Source organism: Colossoma macropomum, unplaced genomic scaffold, assembly GCF_904425465.1.
Source record: "Colossoma macropomum unplaced genomic scaffold, Colossoma_macropomum, whole genome shotgun sequence".
Lineage (NCBI taxonomy): Eukaryota > Metazoa > Chordata > Actinopteri > Characiformes > Serrasalmidae > Colossoma > Colossoma macropomum.
Genome location: NW_023494804.1, coordinates 21,315,059 through 21,337,436, shown reverse-complemented (window position 1 = coordinate 21,337,436; position 22,378 = coordinate 21,315,059). Strand labels below are relative to the sequence as shown.

The 22,378-nt window shown below is 41.7% G+C and overlaps 1 protein-coding gene across 3 annotated transcripts in view; it reads right to left on the bottom strand.

Annotated features, from left to right (window-relative positions):
- Nucleotides 1-16,937, bottom strand: part of sardh (sarcosine dehydrogenase) — a 77,926-nt gene extending 60,989 nt beyond the window's left edge. Inside the window, exons 1-6 of one of the 3 annotated variants that reach the window (XM_036595385.1) lie at nucleotides 16,780-16,937; nucleotides 13,105-13,431; nucleotides 11,683-11,861; nucleotides 10,595-10,774; nucleotides 9,947-10,070; nucleotides 3,040-3,140 (exon numbers count right to left, since the gene is read on the bottom strand). In XM_036595385.1, coding sequence (XP_036451278.1) covers nucleotides 3,040-3,140; nucleotides 9,947-10,070; nucleotides 10,595-10,774; nucleotides 11,683-11,861; nucleotides 13,105-13,426 — 906 coding nt within the window. In that variant the 5' untranslated portion in view covers nucleotides 13,427-13,431; nucleotides 16,780-16,937. Of the gene's footprint in view, nucleotides 1-3,039; nucleotides 3,141-9,946; nucleotides 10,071-10,594; nucleotides 10,775-11,682; nucleotides 11,862-13,104; nucleotides 13,432-16,658 lie in introns of all 3 variants that reach the window. The other 2 variants (XM_036595386.1, XM_036595387.1) reach the window with 2 other exon arrangements.
- Between the last annotated feature and the right edge of the window lie 5,441 nt (nucleotides 16,938-22,378).

The following is a 22,378-nucleotide window of genomic DNA, read 5'->3' as shown; positions in this document are numbered from 1 at the left end:
TAATGTTATCCAGCTGTCCCTGTTAAATTAGGAAATGAAGCAAAAAAAAAAAAATTAGAGACACTAAACATTGAACAGGGTCAAACTGACCCCAAAGATAATAGGAGGGCCGAACATTCTGCTCTTCCAAAGTACAGTAAATACATGGTCAAATATCAGTGCAAGACATTGGTGAAATCTAACCATCATGCCAATATTTTTTTTTAAAGTCTGGTCGGCTAATACCAATATGATTCCAGTATCATCGTGCATTCCCCTAAGGCTGTACCTAACCAGTAAAGGAAGCTTTCAACCACCAATTTAAACCAGTTTACACCTAAAACTAAATCTCTAAAACATCTTAAAAACAGTGAAATTTCAAACAAATCAAGAGGTTGAAGCGACTTCAGTTTGGCTCTGTTTCTTGGATGTGATGGTCTATGTGAAGTGCCTCCTCTAGTTTTCTAGTTTAAGGCCTAATTAGTCCCTTCTCTCGGATCACTGCACCGCTCTCCCTAAAAGCCCCCCAGATTCGTCATCAGGCTTATGAGCAAATTAGCATGTGGGTGACATACCAGTGCTTCATACTTCTGGCATGATTCATGACACACTGGGTGGTGTGATAAGAGAAAGAGAGACTTGTAGATGTGCTGAAAGCACTCGCACTCGCACAGGGAGATTGCGTAATGTACGCAGAGGCTTTCAGCTGTGGCTAAGCGCTTTTTCACGCTGGCTGTTGTGTTTTGCTGGTGCAGTGTGAAATCTGTGTTATTGCATAAGGAGGGATGTGAATAAGAGTCACTTTTCTGAGACGTTCGCCACCCACACAGCCTTAGGGCTACTATACAGCCCAGGAGAGAGAGAGAGAGAGAGAGAGAGAGAGAGAGAGAGAGAGAGAGAAGACATTAGACATAATAACAGAAAGCAAGAGAAAAAGAAAGAGGGCAGACAGGGATAAACAACGAGAGGAATAAGGACAAGGACAGAGGTACAGAGGAAAGAGAATCAGAAAGAGAGAGAATAAGGGCAGATAAATACTCAGAGACTCAGAGCCCTAGGCTTTCACTCACGGTCAGTGCTTTCTACCCCAGCACTCCTCTGCCCTGCGTTTAATTCTCACAGCACAACGCCCTCTGCTGATAATCACATCACACTGCAGCTGCTGAGAGAAAAACACAGACCTACAGGGTCAGATGCCTTTCTTATTTGCAGTGACCTTATCAGACCTGCCAGGATTCCACAGCCCGTTTTAGTGATTGTTGCAGACTAAAATGTTCAGTTTTACAGCAGCACTTTCGCAAAATTTGCAGCAAATTCTTCAAGTAATTTTTGGAGGTGTTTCACTATAGACATTTGTGAAGATTATGAGTCTGATAGTGATTTAACTTGCTTTAAATGTAGTCTGCTTAGTTTCTGTCTAAAAATAGAAAATTACATGTACCTCTGAGATCCAAGAACATGCAAAGCAACAGATTCAAGATGTAAAGATTCAAAATATTGTAGCGTCTAGGTGAAGAAGAACCATGGGAAACACTGTGCAGGTGGGCAAATGCTTTTTTTATTGAAAAGGCAGCAAGGGACAATTGCCGCCCAGTGCTCCTCAAGCAGGAAGATCACCTCCAGCCACACACCCTCCCTTCATGGTAGACACAAACACAGACACCAACTACCCCACAGCCCAACACAGAACACTGCACCAAAGACACTGCTGTGCTAATAATGTCCACAACAACATCAATGGACAAATGTCTCTCTTCCCTTGGGAGTGCGGCACCTCCCAAGAGCCTCTTTGTACAGCCACTTTGCATGGCCATGCCTTCCATGCTCCCACACCAGTGGCGGGATTCTACATAGTACCCCCTTCAGGATGTCCCGCCGACCTCAGAGCGCGAGCAGAATCCCTGGGATGTGAGAGGCATGTAGCCCACTCAGTGGTTTCTTCTTTAAGGCAGGGGTCCCATACTATCCACCGCCCCGGTCAACACAAATGCTGCAAGGCGCACACTGCTTGACTGGGGCAGCGTCCTTTCCATTAGTGTGCCGCAGCAGAGAGACTGAGCACTGCGTTCTCACAGCGAAACTCCTCGACTGCTTCAGCTGGTCCAGCGAGCTGCACAAGCTGTTTTAGCTCCTCTGGCAGCATGGTGCTCAGGAAGTGCCCCTGCGTCAACTCCTCCTGCACCACCCTCTGAAATGCCGGACATGCCTGCTGAACCAAAGCACTTTGCCCCGCCACCAACTCGCCTATCTGCTCCTTGGGAAGCAGCCGCCTGGCTAACCATGCTGCTGGGGCCTGCCTGAAGCATTGCTGAGGGGTCGTGGTCAACGCCCACAGGCTGCCATGCCACTCCGCTGGCAGGTCCTTGCTGCCGTCCAGGCATCCTTGCTGCTGTCCTCCGGCCAGGCTCAACAACAAAGTACTGATAGATCATCCACATGAACTCTCTACCAACTGAACTTGGTACTGAGAAAATGTATTAAATTTTAATGTATTAAAATAAAGTACTTAAAGTATCTAGTAGCGGTGCAACTCTGAGCTAATTTAAACCCAGCAGCTAATGTGCTTTGCATCAGTCAACACAGAGCAAAACCATCAATCATCTACATTGCTACAAATGGTTTAGTCACAGCACATACAGCAAGCAACTACTTGCAAAGAACATTGAGGAGCATTGACACAGACATGCAGATAGACAAACTGACAAAATTATGATTTGGCCAGCTTAGCTCTGACACTCCAGATTATCAGACTGTGGAAGGCACCTCACAGGTTTACATGTTTAATGCAATAATAATGCACTGACTGCCAGAGCAATTTTGTCCAAACACTGCAAGGATTAAATTAATTTATGTGAAATCTTGCTATCACAAAAATTCCTGGATCCTAAATCAGCACTCTTACTAAACTGCTAAAGCAGTGGTTCTCAACCCTGTCCTGGAGTAGCCCTGTCCTAAGAGTGGGTAACACAGCAAAAACCAACACATTTCTTTTTGAATGTGCAAAAATGCTTTGTGAAAAGCCCACTTGGCCATGAGCTGAGATTAGTTGTATGCTCTTACCTGGATTCCTTCAATCCTCTCTGTGACCACGTAGGCATGGCGCATTGCAATCAGAGGCACGTTCACGCCCGCCATCTTCCCCAGCTTAGTGGCCCACACACCTAACCAATCAGAGACAGCACAGTAAAACAGAATCCAAAATACACCTACAAACTCCACAGCACAGTGCACTGTAAAGACTGCTGAATTTTCTTTTTGTACATTTAAACTGGCTGCAAATGCAAGACCTGTACTTCCAGAAGACTCCATTATAACAGAACTCCATGATGACCGACATATTTCAGTCAAAAGTAATAGTTATAGAGCACATTACAATGGGATCCGCTAGAAATGTTGGCAATTCACAGTGCGTATCTGACAGTGTGATGTAAGATCAAAGTAGTTTTGCAATATTTTAGAGGCCTAGTACACAGTGCGACACTGGTGCTCAACATCACCAGAATTAAAGGAACATTAAAGGATGCTGCAAATGTGATTTATATTAGATTTTTTTCTAGGCAAATTTTTTTAGATCAGAGGCTTGATTGCTGAATACAGTGTGCCGGACTACCAGTTAATGAGTTATTAAGTTAAATTTCCCCACTTAGGACATGCTACGACAACCTAGATTAATGATTGATTCTAAATTGCAATTCTTTCAAATTAAGATTTCAGTATGAAAATGATTAATCTTTCAGCTCTACTGTTATCTACAAAAATGGATACAAGTCCACTGCTACAAATAGTAGCACAGTCTCTCAAGTGCCTCACTGCTTTTTTCATGCACATGGCAAGCTAAAATGCTTGATTTTGCAGGGGCTTTTCTCAATTTGCAGCAATGTTTGCACTTTATTTTTTGGTAGTTTGGGTATAGTTTGCAATAAAACTGCAGACATTTGCGATGGCTGGGAGGCTGATATATTTCCTCTACTTCTAAATGTAGCCTAGTTAGTTCCTGATAAAAACAAGGGAGAAAAAAAATGGGAAATTCAGCGTACCTCTGAGAAATAAACACATACAGACATATAGACTTAATTTACGGAGCCCCCGAGGGGACAGAGGTAAAAAAAAAAAAAAAAATTATTAATTTGAGTGAACGTTTTGCAGTTCATACGCATATTTTCTTTTATTCATGGTCCTGATTTCTTAAATCATTCCATCGTTTTCTTTTAAAAGTGTGCACGTTTTCTTTACTTCATGGGTACTTTTTTTTATTTTTTTATTCGTGATCACGATTTTCTAATTCATTACCTTGTTTTCTTTTAATCGTGTGCACGTTTTCCTTACTTTGTGGGTACATTTTTTTTTATTTGTGATCACAATTTTATAATTCGTTCTCTCGTTTTCTTTTAATCGTGGTCATGTTTTATTTTTTTAACTGAATGCACGTTAATTGTCTTTTTGATTCACATGCAAAGTAAATGTAGTAGATACAGGACGCTAACAGCTCCCTGACAATGTCTGATGGGTTTTGATGTGTTAGATTGATGAGATAATGAACAGAGATCCTCATTAGGTTTGATTTTGATTTGGGGGGTTATGAGGACACTGCACCTCCTCTTCACAGCAAACGGCCCACGGTGTTTCTGCTCCTGCATCAAGCTGCGGTGTTAGAGACCATCACACAATTACAGGAAGAAATGAACAGCGTTTCAACATCCTCACATTAATATATCTACATCTAATCCATCGGGGCCTTGCCGTGGTGGAAGGGCTTGTGTGGTCTAGGGATCTTCAGAGCTAAGTCGTCGGGAGCAATACGGTAGGGTCTCCCAAGGTGAACAGGTCTGGAGTGAAGACCCAGACTAACTCGATCCAAAGGGTCACGGGGACCTACCCCTGGAGCCAGGCCTGAGGGTAGTGTTCCTCGGGGAACACTTGGTGGCTGGGCAGCCCACGTAACCCGGCCAGGCTCAGCCCGAAGAGGCAATGTGGGGGGACCATGTGGGCCCACCATCCGCAAGGTCCAGCATGGGGGATCGGTGCAGTGCCGTATAGGCAGTGGGAGATGGCAGGGAGGCCCTTGGCTGCATAGACCCCTGCAGCAGAAACTGGTTCTTGGTACATCAAATGTAACCTCACTGGCAGGGAAGGAGCCGGAGCTTGTGCAGGAGGTTGAGAGGTACCAACTAGATATAGTTGGGCTCACCTCCACCCACAGTGTCGGCTCTGGAACCAAACTCCTTGATAAGGGTTGGTCCCTCTCCTACTCAGGGGTTGCACACGGTGAGAGGCGCCGGGCGGGTGTGGGGATAGTCACGAGTCCCTGGCTGGTGACTGTGCAGTTGGAGTTTGTCCCGGTGGACGAGAGGGTCGCTTCAATGCAAATTAAAATTGCAGAGAGGAAAACTCTGACTGCTGTGTGTGCTTATGCACCAAACAACAGGTCAGAGTATTTGGCCTTCCTGGAGTGAGTGGGCTGGAGCCTACAGACTCCATAGTCTTACTGGGAGACTTCAATGCTCATGGCAATGACTGGGAGACTTGGAGAGGTGTGATTGGGAAGAATGGCCTGCCCGATCTAAACTTGAACGGTGAATTGTTATTGGACTTCTGTGCCAGGCATGGATTGTCCATAACGAACACCAAGTTCATAAGTGTACATGGTACCAGAGCTCCTTGTGTCAAAGGTCAATAATCGACTTTGTTGTCGTTTCATCTGACTTGGGACCATATGTTCTGGACACTCGGGTGAAGAGAGGTGCTGAGCTGTCAACTGATCACCATCTGGTGGTGAGTTGGATCAGATGGCAGGGAAGACTGATGGTCAGACCCGGTAGGCCCAGACGAACAGTGTGGGTGTGCTGGGAACGACTGTCAGACGTCCCTGTTTGGAATGATTTTAACTCCCACCTCCGCGGGGGGCTTTTCCCATGTCCTAGAGGAGGTAGGGGACATGGAGTCTGAATGGACCCTGTTCAAAACCTCCATTGTGGAAGTTGCCAGGCGTAGCTGTGGCAAAAAACCTTGTGGGTGCCTGTCTGGGTGGCAACCCAAGAACTCCCTGGTGGACACTGGTAGTGAGGGAGGCTGTCAAGCTGAAGAAAGAGGCCTTTATGGACTGGATGGCCCGGAGGACTCCCGACTCAGTAGATAGGTACCGACAGGCAAAAAAGGTCACTGAGGTTGTTGGCAAGCTCTTCAGAGGCAAGGCACCAGGGGGTGGATGAGATTAGTCCGGAAATGCTTAAGGCTCTGGATACTGTGGGGCTGTTGTGGCTGACACGCCTCTGCAATATTGCATGGACCTCGGGAAAAGTACCCTTGGACTGGCAGACCGGGGTGATGGTCCCTATTTTTAAGTGTGTGCCAACTACCGGGGTATCACACTGCTCAGCCTCCTTGGGAAAGTCTATGCCAAGGTGCTGGAAAGGAGACGTCAACCGATAGTTAAACCTCAGGTTGAGGAGGAACGAATTCCGTCCCGGTCATGGAACAATGGACCAGCTCTTCACCCTCTCACAGATTGCTGGGGGGGCATGGGAGTTTGCCAACCCAGTCTATATGTGTTTTGTGGACTTAGGAGGAAGGCTTACGACCGTGTTCCCTGAGATATCTTGTGGGAGGTCCTCCAGGAGTATGGAGTGCCAGGGCTACTACTCCGGGCCATTCAATCTCTGTACTCCCAGAGTGAGAGCTATGTTCGTGTACTCGGAAAGTCAGGCTCTTTCAGTGTCAGCGCTGGACCCCGCCAAGGTTGTGCCTTGTCTCCACTTCTGTTCGTGATATTCATGGACAGGGTGTCAAGGCGTAGCCGAGGTCAGGAGGACATTACGTGTGGAGGCCGGAGGGTGGCGTCTCTGCTATTTGCAGACCATGTTGTTTTTTTGGCTGGATCGCATGGATGCCTCCAGCACTCACTGGAGCGGTTTGCAGCTGAGTGTGAAGCGGTCAGTATGCGGATCAGCACCTCCAAGTCTGAGTCCATGGTCCTAGACCGGAAAAGGATGGCATGCCCACTCCAGGTAAGGGGAAAGGACTTGCCCCAGGTGGAGGAGTTTAAGTATCTCGGGGTCTTGTTCATGAGTGATGGGAAGAGGGATTGTGAGATCGGCCGCAGGCTGGGACAGGCGGCAGCAGTAGGTCACTGTACCGGACTGTAGTGGTGAAGTGTAGTGTTTACCGGTCAGTCTACATCCCGACCCTCACCTATGGTCATGAGCTGTGGGTAATGACCGAAAGAATGAGATCGCGAATACAAGCGGCGGAAATGAGCTTTCTTTGCAGGGTGGCGGGCTACACTCTATTTGATAGGGTGAGGAGCTCGGTCATCCGGGAGGAGCTTGGAGTAGAGCCGCTACTCCTCCGTATTGAGAGGAGCCAGTTGAGGGGGTTCGGACATCTGATCCGGATGCCCCCTGGACGCCTCCTGGTCGGGGTGTACCAGGCACGGCCTACTGGGACAAGACCCCGGGGTCATCCTAGGACCCGCTGGAGGAATTATATCTCCATTATATCTCCATCATGATGATGATGATGATCTCTCTTGCCATTTGACCTCATCCCACATGAATGTTTGTCTGTGTTTAATTTGAGTTTGTCAAAACAAATTGAAGCTGATCATTTCTTCCTGTACCTGTGTGATGATCTCTAACACCGCAGCTTGTGACGGGAGCAGAAACAGCGCCAAGCGGCCGCGCTGCTTCTATATCTCTGTTAAATATGATCATTAGAAAGTGCAGTTTAGTGAAGATTGTGGTTGTAGTTTATTATCTTCCTTCATTTCAGCACCAAACTGCAGGTGCACTGATGAATCTGTGGGCCGTTTGCTATGAAGAGGAGCTACAGTGTCCTCATCACGCCCCAAATCAAAATCAGACCTGATGAGCATTTCTGTCCATTATCTTATCAATTCAACGCATCAACACTGTCAGACATTGTCAGACTCTGCAGTGTCTCTGCAGCCTCCTTCAGTGAGCATTACTGTTTTTTTTTGCTTTGCTTTTGGAAATGGGATGCACCAGATCACTGAACTTTAGTTTTTAAGGGTGGCAAATTTGCAGTAGGAACATTAGGGCTGCAGCAGGATATTGGAGCGTCATTCTAATCAATCAAAGTTTTAAAAAAAAAGCCTGCGGTCACTCAGCCCACGCAGATAATCTGCTGTGATTTGATTAAATTAAAGGGCTTTCAAGGCTGAATGGACCCAGGGTGTCGAACGCACTCAAACAATCAGAGACAAAATAGTTGAAACACTTGAATTAGCTGAATCTAGGGAAAAGCAAATGAATTTCAGGGAGGGACTTTTCAGAGCCTTAAATGGTCACAATGTTCTGGACGTAAATCAGGCCTGGTCAAAGAATACTTTTTCTTATCAACAGTGTCACTGTTTCTAACACATGTCTGTGAATAAGCAAAACAGGGCAAACAGTCTGAACAAACAGAGGAAAAGATCAGCTTGGTTTGGCTGAATAAGCCTCTGTAATGTGTGATCATTGAGCGCCCTCTCCTGGTGATAGAAACACATGAATGAATTTTGTTTTTCCAGCTCCAGCACATTTTAACCAACTCATGAAGGCTTGAGAATGAACAGTGTAAACAGTGTTAAGATGTAGTTGAAGGTGAGGTGTAAATCAAGCTGTCGTACCACTAAAATCTGAAAAATGTCATATTTGTTTGTTCCCTGTAGAGTGTTAACTTTTTCACTTAGAAAAGGGGGTTTTCAAACAAGTGAATGCATTTTATTTTGTTATTCCCGCCATGACAGTGTTTTGTGTTTCAGTTAACCAGTTTATCCCTCAGTGTCACATTAAAACAGCTACTGCCAGCTCAGTTATCTTATTGACTGGCGCAAGTGATAAGCTCAAGCATCTTGGTATTAAGTTTCCTTGCAAATGAGTTTAATTCTGTTGTGCATAATAGTATGATCAAACTCTTGGCTTTAAAAAGCTGGAATTCATACATGTTTAATATATGTGCCTGTTACATTTGCTAAAGGGGAATTCTGCTTATTTTTCAAAACAAGATATAAAGTCAGTCAGTGCTCTTAAAATTTGGTAGAACATCCAGTAGTGATGTGTGGCTGCACTAGGCCTGGACAATGTGTGAAAATATTTAACACTATATTTCTTTAATATTACAAAAAAAAAAGACATAAATTCGGTCAGAGCGAAATTCAGTGAAATAATTCATTTGTATATAAACTTACCAACACAGATTTTCTTTACAGTGATGGTGACAGGAACCAGAAGTCCCAATGTCTACAAGGCAAATACAGCCATTTTATTTCCTGTGCAAAACCACCACTGACCACACCACTTTCTTTAGGGACTATTTTGCCTTAGAACAGCCTTCATGTATCCCTCCAAGAATGGATTCAAATGCATTGATGATGTTTTTAGACCAAAACTTTGTAAAACAACCACCGTAAAATCAATGTCTCAGATACCAAGCACCTTATTCACAACTGTTTCATCTAATAACTTTCTGGTGACGGAGCTTTTAGAGATGGATGTCTGGTTCCTATCACCACCAACGTGCACAACTGTGACTCATTTTTCTAGAATGGAGCATTTCAGACCAAACCACTCTGAAGGACCTAGTTTATATCTTAATCACTGTATTATGAATACATTTTGAAAACTTGTTGGAATCCCCCTTTAACAGTAAAGTTATTGTAAATCTACACTATACAGCTTAGAACGCTATTGTAAATTACTGCATTATATAATTACAGTAGTTTTCTGTAAAAAGCATTTACAGTAGTGTCTCTGTAAATGGCTGGGAACACAGCTGCCAGTTGTTTACTGTAAAATGTACAGATATTTTCATTTAGTTTCCATAAGAAGTGCTAATTTGGACGATCTGATGGCAGTTAGCTAACTATAAAAAGATGACAGGTAAGACATAGTTGTCCATTTTGTTCGTGTGGTTGTGTTAGGGGTGGAGGTGTTAGTTGTGGGTTTGCATGTCCCTGGCTGCAGTATACCTGCACAGTTGACCACACATGGAGTCTTGATAGTCCCGAAATCTGTCTCCACTGCCTTCACTCTCCTTACGCCCATATGATCAGTTTGTACTTGAATGCCAGTCACTGGGCAGTTCTCTATTACCTGGAACCAAAGAGATTATTAAAGTCCAGAACAATGTACACTGGCAGATGAATGTTATGTGATGTTAAGAGTCTCACCCAATTACTTGTACTAATATTCTGTTTTTATTGGGAACACCATGCTATACCATCCTATTTGTTTTAAAGAGAGCTGTATTAACTGAATTAATTAAATTAATTCATTCATTCATTCAATTTAACATTCCATCTCCTTTTCAAGGGCAACAAATAGTGGCCTTTTTCCTGAGATTTTACACTTATGAATATAAAACTTTTATTAATTGGTGAGACCAGTCGCAAATCAGTATAGATGTTGCCCATGTAACATAATGAAATTAAACAATTAAAAATGTCTAAATGAATGAATAAAGTGTAACTAAGTAATAACAAATATTCCTTTCCTCACAAATATACTTCAGTAGAAGTAAAACTATTGAAAAAAAAAGTAGGAAAGTACAAATTTATTGAAGATTTACAAGGCTAAAAAAAAAAATAAAAAAAATTAGAGACAGAGTTATGCTGTACCGTGGCTCCACGGGCAGTGGCTGCTCTGGACAGGGTGGTGCAGGTTCCAGCAGGGTCCATGGTGCCGTCTTTGGGCACATACAGGGTACCATACAGATCATTTACATTCATCAGAGGGTACAACTCTTTGGTCTCAGCTGGTGACAGCACATAAGACTCGATACCGTACACTTTCCCCAACTAAGAGAAACAGAACCAACTGTTAATGTGCATATTAACTGAATTATTAAAGAAAAACACAGCATGATAAATGCTAATTAATTGTTTCAGTAAAAAATTAAACAGGTAAAAGGAGATGTCTCATAAATAAAAAGCAAGTTCCTAATCTCTGCAGCTCTCTTGTGCTTAACTATTGGCATGTTCAGCAAGGCAAAACCATGTCTTCAGAACTTCATTTGGAACAGTCTATCAGGTATTCAGAGATGTGTGAACATCATAGGCTGTTACGAGCTTTAAAAACAAAAAGATCCTGAAATTCATTTAAAACTCAGCAAACCTGCATTAAATAGCAATTTCAGCATTATTAATACATTATTTATGTGAAATGCACCATTAAGGAGAAAATTACTGTCTCAGAATTGTTCACAGTGGTGGTGATAGGAACTAGATGTCTGAAGAGTTACAACTAGTTACAAATGCACTGCCAGATGCAGTGTTGTGTCGTAGTTTTGAGATTTTTTTTTTTTATTGTTTCTTTTAAAATCCATCCATGGCATAGAGGTACATGCATGGTGTCATGAGGTGTTAAAGCCCCCACCCCCCAGTTTTTTTCAGAAATACTACTGTTTTGCCATTATCAACATGACATATAAAAACTCTATCCCTGGTTCCTTTCAGCACCACTGCAAAAAAAAAAGAAAAAAAAAAAGAAAAGTTTCTCTACAATGAATCATTTCACGTTAAACCACCCTGAATGATTTTGCTTACATCTCATCTTACAAATTTAGAAAAAACTGATAAATTTCCTGTTAATTAAGCTCCTCTGTTAATTATCAGTAAATTATTGATTTGAATAATCTGTGTTAAGCCAGGAAACTCTACACTGGACCTGCCCATGGCTGCAGACAAAAGTGCTCTGTGTCACGTACCGACATGAGACGTTTGTACTCATCCAGTCTCTGTTTGTTAGAGGCGATGAAAAGTCCTCCATTCTGGATCCAGCCTGTCTCCAGGCCTGTCTCTGCCTCCAGCTCTGAGCTGACCACACGCCGAGTGTGAGCCAGCAGCTCAACCTCCATATCACTGGGCCTCAACTGCCACAACAAACCTGAGAGAGTGAGAAAGAAGAGAAGCAGGATTAAAACACAAACACAGCCTACACATGCACAAACTGCTGCACATGAACTGCACAGCACTATCAACATAAGCACCAAAAGTATTAATTACTTTCAGATCATTTCTATGAGAACAACACATTAACAAAACACTGACTCGCTTAACTAGTTTTAAGCAGAGCATTATTTGCAATTGCGCCAAAGGCAACTCAGGTTAGATTGGATTTTGTCTGAGTATGAGCTTTCTGTACTTCAATTCAACCAGTTTCTGCTTAGATACAAGAAATGTCTACATTATAGGGTCTCCAGCACAGTTTAGTAATTCCTCTACGTTTCCACTAAACCTGACAATTACTAGTTTTCAGAAAAGAGGACACTGGGGGCAAAAGAGGGCAGCATGGGGCAGACTGTAGAAAGCAAAAGCCAAAATAAAAGAAAAGCTAAATCCTATTCTTAATCGAGCAATTAAGAAATCCTGGCTGGGAAGATTTTTAGGTGCAAAAAAGAGAATTTGTCCTTGAAAATGGATGACACCCCACTAATTCCCACCTTCCCACCTTCTGACACAGGCTTCCAGTTGCATCTCAGCATGTCTGGCCAACATCTCTTCATGGATGGCAGCCCACCACCTGAACCTGAATCCTAGCAAGACTGAGCTGCTATTCATCTGGAACTACGGGTCCTCACCTTGATCTTTCCATCTCACTTGAGAACTCTTTGGTCATTCCATCTGAAGACGCAAGAAGCCTCTGTGTGATTCTGGTCGACCAGTTATCATTCTCAGCTCATACTTATGCAGGTTTCTTCTCTGCAACATTCAGAGGATTCAACTCTTTCTCTCTAGCAAGGCCACCCAGGTACCTGTTCTGCCATATTTAAGTGTGTTCACTGTAGTGGATGTAGATTAACTTAATTTCCACTTAGAAAATCAACAAAAACACAAGTGGGGTTTTTAATCTTTGCATACGACTGCTAAGAAGCAAGACAGCTAATGAGCCAATCTGGCCACTTTAGGCTTGTACTTTAATAGTCGCATACGCCGAACAAAAAGGACAATTCAACTATTAATCACAGTTACTTATGGCAATCAACTGTCAGCTAAAATGTAATGATTAAAACAGGCCTACCATTAATGCATGAAAATCAGATCTGAGCAATACATTAGAATTGAGCAATAAGACTTATAATACAAACACAGCCTTTGTTCTTCTGTCAGGCTTGTGTGTTTATTTTTACCTGCAGTGTGCCAGGTGGTGCCCGCTGTCAGCCTGTCTCGCTCCAGCAGCACTACATTGGTCATGCCCATCTTACACAGGTGGTAGAGGGTCTGGCAGCCCAAGCTGCCCCCTCCAATCACCACTGCGTCTGCAGCTCTGGGCAGGGGTTTGGTGGGTCCGCTGAGGCCATCCTCCTGTTTGAGGGTCATGGCGTAGGGGACGCTTTTCTTTGTGGTGTGCTCACTCTGGACACTATAGCAGCGGGCACTGGTACGGCACAGTGGCCCCAGAGGGCGCCAACACCCCAACACTCTCCACACTGCCGTCCCCAAAACGGCCATGACCCCTGAAACATACAGACAGGCAGTAAGTATCGGCAGTACACAAACCCAAACACTTATTTGAATAGTTCCCTTTAGAAGGTCTACAGTTGGGTTGTTAGTTGTGGTCCTAAAAACAGTCTACACATCTAATTCAACTAATCAGTGAAGGATCTGTGGGCAAATCAGTTACATCTTTTTTGGAATATTCTAGTGAATTATAGTTGATTATAAGACTGTGCAATAAAGTATGCACTCATTTTTAAAATAAAAATCTCAGGCTGTTTTCAAAAGTAGCAATCAAAAAACTTGGTGTTTTATTTTTATTGTCACTCTTCCACTACTGTGTAAACAGTTCTTCCAGTCACATTGTTTATACAGTAGTGAATCTATATAATACCACAACAATTTAACCAAATCATATTAAACTGGATTTCATGATGCACTAACCAGTTTCCTAAAAAATAAAATGAAACGGTTATCAGGTCAGAAATTTTGCACCCCTTCATGTTGACCTATTAACTTCCCGTGAAGTCAAAGTTGGGCCTGGAATCAGGGATTTTGGATTACCGCTTGGTTACAGATTAGTTTAAAGTACTAAAATCATGAAAGTGATGACAAATTATCTAAATAGAGTGTCATTGTGGTGACAGACTGCTATCTTAGTTTTAAAGGAGTAAAAAAAAATATTTAAGGTTTAACAATTATTTAACAGTCTGCACTTTAATCCCAACAACGTTTGAGCCATTTGCAATTTCTGATTGACTGAACATCAATGTGTAGTGACCTTTGGTGCTTACTGGTATAAAATGATGCAATAAAAATAATCAGCACAGACACAAACACAAACACAAACAACAGGGGTCTCGACGTAGATACAGCACTCTTATCAACACATATCAGTCACCACAGATGTATCAATTAGAGACACAAAGAAGCTGGACTCTTACACAAGCTTCCAGCAAACATTTCTGTCTTTCATGCTGCTACATAGAGGCCAAGCTGGTTTAACAATATATAAAGTTACTCTTTAAAACTAGGTTGGAACAAAATCAAGCTGGGATTTTCTACTGAAAAAACAGTAGTAAAATCCCTGGGATCAACTTCAATCTGTGTAACAAACTGACTTCAAAGTTTCACCTACAGCCCTAAAACAAAATTCAAAACTAGAGTTTTCAAAGAAACTGACACAGTAAGTCTCATTTTATCAGCTCCACGTAAAATAAAGGAGCACTGTGTAGTTCTACAATTACAGACTTCAGTTGCTCTCCACACTTTGCTAGCCCCCTTTCACCCTGTTCTTCAATGGTCAGGACCCCTACAGGACCACCATATAGCAGGTATTATTTGGCTGATGGATCATTCTCAGCACTGCAATGACACTGACATGGTGGTGGTGTATTAGTGTGTGTTGTGCTGGTATGAGTGGATCAGACACAGCAGTGCTGCTGGAGTTTTTTAACACTGTGTCCACTCACTGTCCACTCTGTTAGACACTTCCACTTTGTTTGTCTACCTTGTAGATGTTAAGTCAGAGACAATAGCTCAGCTGTTGCTGCATAGTTTGTGTTGATCATCCTCTAGTCCTTTATCATGCTGCCCACAAGACGCTGCTGGCTGGATATCTTTGGTTCTCAGTCCAGCAGAGACACTGAGGTGTTAAAAACTCCAGCAGCACTGTCTGATCCACTCACACCAGCGCAACACACATTAACACACCACCACCCCATCCGTGTCACTGGCCAAATAATACCTGCACTGTTGTGGTCCTGTGGGGGTCCTGACCAATGAAGAACAGGGAAAAAAGGGGGCTAACAAAGTATTCAGAGAAACAGATCAACTCCAGTCTGTAACTGTAGAACTACAAAGTGCACCTATATGGTAAGTGGAGCCGATAATATGGATTATGAATGTAGATACAAGGAGGTGATTTTAATGTGATGGCTGATCGGTGTGTGTAGGTATGCTTGAATATCCTGTGCAATTCATATGTAATATAATTTATATGTAATGTTAATAAAAATTAAAACTGGTAAAATCTAAAAAAAAAAGTTTTCTTTGGGGGGTATTTTACCTTAGAACACCCTGCATGTACCTGTATAACATAAACAGATTTTAAAAATACATTTTAGACTAGAAAGCCTATCTTAAAACAATGTGTCAGACATCAGACAGTGTATTAAAAGCCAATTCATGTAATAACTTTCTGTGAGGGAGCTTTTACAGGCTTTTAAAGCTTCATACGTCTGGTTCCAGTCACCACCACTGTGAACAATTCTGACACTGGTAAGTTTCTCTAGAACAGAGCATTTCACATCAAACAGCTCTGAATGACTTTGTCTACATCTTAACCATTTTCTCATGCAGAAACGTTGAAATATCAGTGGAATTCCCCTTTAAGTGAGACAAACCAGCTGTCAACAGAAATGCTGAATCAAGGAGGCCGAGAGTTGTTTTCTGGGTGGACCAGGCTACAAGCCAATGTTCCTCCAGTTGCCTAGGCGAAAGACAAGAATGTGGCCTAATTCAAGTCTGTTCTACTAACAGGCTGCTAAGTAACACTGGCATATTAACTATAAGTGTTTTAGCCATTTACAAACTCAGTGTCCGTGACAGCTCCCATAACTAACCCCAACTTTAAACCAGTACTTCAAAATTCAAACCAGTTTGTCTTCATGCCATATAAAACAGCTGTCTGAATTTGGACATGGGTTAGCAGAGCAGCACAGATCACTGCACTACTCAGGAGAAACAGGAGAAACATTTACATTTGTGAAAGTTCATATATTTCCAAACTACCTTCAAAACTGAAGTTCCTGCTTAGAAGAAGCCAGTGTATGTTGTGTTTTGAATGCTGGTATGCTGGTCAACCAGCAGTAACATGCTGGGTGACCAGCTAAACCAGCACCAGACCAGAACTAAACCTTTACACACATTTGTGAAAGTTCATATATTTCCAAACTACCTTTAAAACTGAAGTTCCTGCTAGAAGAAACAGCATAGTTCAGCATGGCTGGTCACCAGTGAAACCAGAGTATGTTGTATTTTGGATGCTGGCACACTGGTCAACCAGCAGTAACATGACCATGACCAAACCAGTACACCAGCATTAAACCAGCTTAGACCAGCATGAAATGCATGCATGTTTTCAGCAGGGAGCTGTTTTGGTAGCTGGTGTTCAGTTGTGTTGAGGGCACGTGACTATGCACAAATACCTTTTAAATACAACCAATGTTAAGTTTCAAGCACTCACAGACTAACCAGCTCACTTCAGCTGCAAACTTCACTCTCCGTGCTGCAGAAGTAGGTCAGTAGTGCAGGAGAACGCTGAGCTTTTTATACGATACTTCAGTGAGAAGTAAAAAAAAACTTACAGTCTGCGTTCTTGCGTCGTCCGGGTCAGAATATGTCCAGTGTGGTGAAATACAAACAAGTAGCCTAACGGTGAAGTTCAAACGTAGCTCTGTGTGTGTACTGACACGCGGCTTAGCAGTGTTGTGTGTGAAGTGCGCGTGTGCAGGAATCCACGGTACATACGCACAGCTGTGCTTGCGTAGCGCAGACATTGAGCCAAAACGCCAACGAGGCTACAAGTGTGCAGAAAAACGCTTCATATCAGAAAAGCAGCTCGTGCATGAACCTCCAACGATAAACAAATACTGACAAATACAACAGGGTGTACTTCATAAAGGGGAATTCCACCATTTTTTCAGAATTTCTGCGTAATTTAGTCGTTAAAATGTAAAGAAAGGCATTCAGAGTGGTTTGATGCCGTTCTAGAGAAACTTACTGAGTCATAAACAATACTCTAAAACAGCAGTGATAGGAACCCGACGTCTTAAGGGCGTTATGCCTCTAAAGCTACATCTCAGAACGGTTTTACACAAAATGATTACAAATATGCTGCCTAATGCCTGAAACATTGTTTTACGACAGTTATAAGAAGATTTTTTCTAAAACATTAAATCACACACACACACACTCACGTTCGTGGCGGATGGGTGCATGTAGGGTGTTATGAGGCAAAATAGTCCCCACAGAAAACTCAGAATTTCCTCTATTTTACCATCATCAGCATTCGATGTAAAAAAATCGGAAGAGGTTCACTGGTGGTTTTGGATAGTAAATAAAATGGCTATATTTGTGTTGTAGACATCCTATCACCACCACTGTAAAGAAATCAGAGTCTCTACAATGAACCATTTCATTTCACACAAAACCACTCTGAATGACTTTGTTTACATCCTAACCACTAATTTTTGCAGAACCTTTGAAAAATAGATTGAATTCTCCTTTAATATGTCAGATACATTTCAAGATTAAACACTAAAGGTCATCAAAGGGGCCATATGCTACTTTTTCTTGCTTATTATTATTATTATTATTATTATTATTATCATTATTGTTATTATTATTATTTGTATACTTTGAGATTTACTGTCCTTAAAAAAAATTGTATTTCTGCCTCAACCCTACCTGAGCCGCTAGACTTGGTGACTTTTGAGGCCCTTTTCACTCAGCAACTCTCTAAAAAGCAGATGAGTGACAGATCTCGCGAGGGGGAAAAAAAGAAATATAAATCTTTAAGAGGACTATTGTAATTTTTTCCCCATGCATGATGACCATTTTCTTTACAGAGTATTCCATAGTTTACCACAGCTTCCTTCACCGTGGTGGCTGCTGTATGATTTTCTGACACAGTTTCCGAAGTTATTTAGTTGGTGTTCTATCAGTCGGCCTTCACCATAGTTCGTTACAGTACAGCAGGTACCAAGGACAAAATACATGAAACTGGAACTGTCCCCCCTTTTTATTTCATAGATAAAAACATTGGATATTTAATGATGTATTAATCACCGATTGGAAATGTCCCTGGTTTTCATTTTAGAAATCTGGTCACCTTAATTTTAGTGTAGTAGCCCACCATCTGTCCATTGCTGATATTTTTTTAACAATTATTTGTCAGTGCCAATATATGATATTTATGATGTACACATTTTCAATCCTCACTGAAAGGAAGGGACAGGGACGTTCTTGGGAAGATCAGAGCCCCAGCTGCAGCACTTTCCTTACTGACATCAGAGTGAGTGGAGCAGAAAGAGAACCAGCTGCTCCCCTCTCACGTGATTGGGCTGCTCTGTGAAAACAAAGTCTTTGCTATGTGCTGGGGAGACGAGGGTTTTTATGCTTATCTGCGGTCAGTTTAGCGTTTTGTTCATATACTGACTTAAAAGGGGCATTGTGATCTAAAACTAGACTACAATATTTACATCCGTTTGTCATGTTATGTAATATTCTGTAGCAGAGCAGTGAACCCCTCAGCCTCATTGGTTTGACATCATGATTTAGTATCCTTTTTGCATTTACCTCATATCACTACAATACCCAGCATGCATCACACAAATACCACTGGGAACCTGTCCCTATAGCGATAAAGAAATCCGCTGATGCACTCTGTAGCTCATATAGAGGCTAATAAACACAGATGTGATATTGGCCTCCTCAGAAGTGTAGCTTCAGTGGTTGTTTTGGATAGTAAATAAAATGGCTGTAAATGTATTGTAGAGATCATTACCCTTGGTTTCTGTCACCACCACTGTAAAGAAATCTGAGTCAATAATGTTTCCCTACAGTGAAGCATTTCACATCAAACCTCTCTGAATGACTTTGGTCACATCCCAACTACTGAATCATGCACAAGTTTAAAAAAATTGGTGGAAGTCCCCTTTAAGCCCATTGGTGATTTGGTTTCAGCAGAATGTTGTGCAGAAAAGCTGTAGTTAGCTGAAAGCGCATAATTCCTCAGTGAAAAACTGGGTAAAATTTACTCATGGACCTTTTGGGTCAGATGCTGCTCAGAACAAACAACAAAGTGAACAGCCACCTGCAAAAAACAGCTGACCTTCGGCCTCTGGCAGGGGAATTAGTTATCAGAGGCTGAAAAAAACACTCAGACATTCAGGAAAACTCAATCTCACACAGACAGAGTCACTGAACTTAGAGAACCCTGTCTATCTATGGCAGCCAATCAGAGATGGGCTCGAGGCCCTCCGCCTCTACGCTCGCAGCACGCTCAGATCTTGCTAGTCTGGACAGCACAGGACAGAATAAAGCTGGTCACAGTGTGGACACAGGTGTGAGGGACAGGGAATGTCCTGATGTGTCAGAGTTAACCAGTATTACTTTTGTTTTTTTAAAGATCTCATATTATGGAAAACTGGATTTTCCTTGGTTTTTTAAATACGAGTTCGATGTAGCATGTAAACATTGTTGGTCTCAAAATGTTACTAGTTTCCAATTTTCCCCTCTGCAGTCCACACAGTCCATACATGAAAGCTAAGCCGCACAAACAGCCTGTTTGGATTTCAATGTTTTTATGATATCATGAAAATAAAAATCTATGCATTTACATATTTCCAACAATTCAACCTACAGCAGTGAAGCTCCACCCATTCACTGTGAAGTTAGAAGGTGTATTTCTGCTTTTTGAATGAGGCACAATACAGGGCAGCCAAACAGAACAGAGCTCATTTACATATCCTCACTGTCCACAGAACAATGTATCAGGAGAAGGCAAAAATGTCCTTAACTTTTTATGTATGTTAATGTAAAGAGGTTTTATTTTAAGCTATTTTGGAGGATTTCTGTTGGTCCATTCATCATGAAATTCTCATACAAAAAATCAACAAAAATGGAGATACGTGATTTTTGGACAGTGGTGATATGTCAGGGAGCAGTAACCACAGCCTGCTTAATTCTAAGAAATAAAGAGAGGTTGGGAAATGGTCATGTATAAACAAAATATGATTGTGTTTGGTACATAAAACCACACAAACATCACAAGTGAACAAAGGAGAAAAAGTAAATTATAAGATAAATACAGGATATGGTCATTTTAAAAACTTTTTACATTTTATAATTAATCATTTAAAAATATTTCTGAAACATTTGTATTTATTATTATCTTATTTTCTTAATATTGTTTTGAAACTGTATGTATTTATTTACTAATAATTATTCATTTGGAAATGTTTTATTTACTGCACTTTTATTGATTATATTTTATTGTTTTGTTTGCCTTTTTTCAATATTTTAAAACCCATTTTTTTAGTTTTTAAAAAATGTTATAACAGATAAAGTTTGTAACATACTGAGTGTTGTAGTAACCCATATTCTAGCACTTTGTCTCATTCTGCTCCATACTCTGGTGGCATGATTACTTTACAGAGTTGTGCAACAAAGCCCAGTTTAGGAATAAAATAGCATGAGACCAAAGACACACACATTCACCCACCCACCCACACACACACACACACACATTTTCCAAACCGCTTATCCTTCTGGATTGTGGGGGGGGGGTACTAGAGCCTATCCTAGCAGTCATTGGGCAGAAGGCAAGATACACCCTGGACAGGTTGCCAGTCCATCGCAGGACCACAGAAAAACAAACAAACAAACAAACAAAAAACAACAACAACGCACAAACACAAGACAAAAACACTTACATACACAATTCTGAGTGGTGGATGTCTATATTGAATAATATCATGGATTTTTGTAGATTTCTATGTAAACAAAAGTACCTGATATACAGATGGTTTTAAGGTAGTTAGAGTGCTGAGTGTGAGTTAAGGTGGTTGTGAAATAGTCCTCCGATGGAGAAGGAGTCCCTTTTGGAATGTGGTTTGTTATTTAAGACCCCCAGGCCTGTGTCCTAAGATAGACTCAAGGAGAGTGTTGTGGGTGGGACAGTGTGATGAGCAGAGTCAGGGTGGCTGCTTTCAAAATGATAAAACCTATAAAAATTCTTTTTGGACTAAGTCTGGTTTGACAACCTATGTAAAAAGTTTTGTTCTCTTCTGGTTTCAGTGTTTACTTGTACTGTGTGTGATGTAGTGCTGTGTAGTTCAGGCCTTGCCCTTCTTTAAAGGGCTCATATCATGAGAAATTTTTGTGGTTTTTTTAAGTTTGTTGTAGTATGTAAAGAATGTTAAACTTTCAAAAGTTCAATTTGGAAATTAGACTGAAACAGCTCATTTTGAATTTGTTTTTGTGATGTCACAGAAACCAACACATTTTCATATATCTGCCGGTTTAGCTTATAGCAGTTTAGCAGTTTTTGAATGACACACAATACAGGAAAGCCAATCAGAACAGAGCTTGTTAACATACATCAGTTTTAAAGGTACAGTAAAAAAAATACAGTCTATTTCTGGATGGAACATGGTCAATTGCTTTTTGTACATACCATCAAAAGTGAAGCTTGGGAGAAAAAATAAAACAACAAAGATGCAAGATATAGGCCCTTTAACTCACCTACCTGATTTGACTCGAGTCAGTCATCAAGGCCTTCATGGTGTCCGTAAAGTGTCTTCCACAGGGAATGGCTTCTTACATTGTACTTTAATCTAAGACTAGTGTTAATCTGTGTATGTAGAACTGTCCCTAGGTATTGAATTATGAGGTAATGACTTTAATGGTCCTCCACTGGTTTGGACTGTGCTGACTCTTATGACGATCAGTTGAGACTGCAGGCCATGCTTTGCAGCTGAGAAGCAACATGACACAACTTGCATTCCAAACATAAAACTGCATTGTACACTGAAACTAAGTTCAGTACAATCAGTACTTCAGTCATGTAACAAGTGATGCTAACAGAACAGCAGTCCAACTAAGAATCAGCGCTTTTCACAAAAAACTGTGCAGAGAAAGACCCTCAAACATAAAGTCCATAAAGTGTTGACAGCAGGCAAGTGTGTGGAGGGTAACATGAAAACCTAGTGCTGCAAATCTCTGACTTTCATACAATATGAACTGATTATTCAGGAAATAATTCAATGCAATCTCATGAAATCTCAGATTTCAAGTTAGATGTGTTCCACAATCAAATCCACCTCAAGGTGGCAGTAGGAATACACAAGCTGCATTGGACTGGCGACTGGCACCCCTGCTGGACAAAGAGTTCCTCCAGTT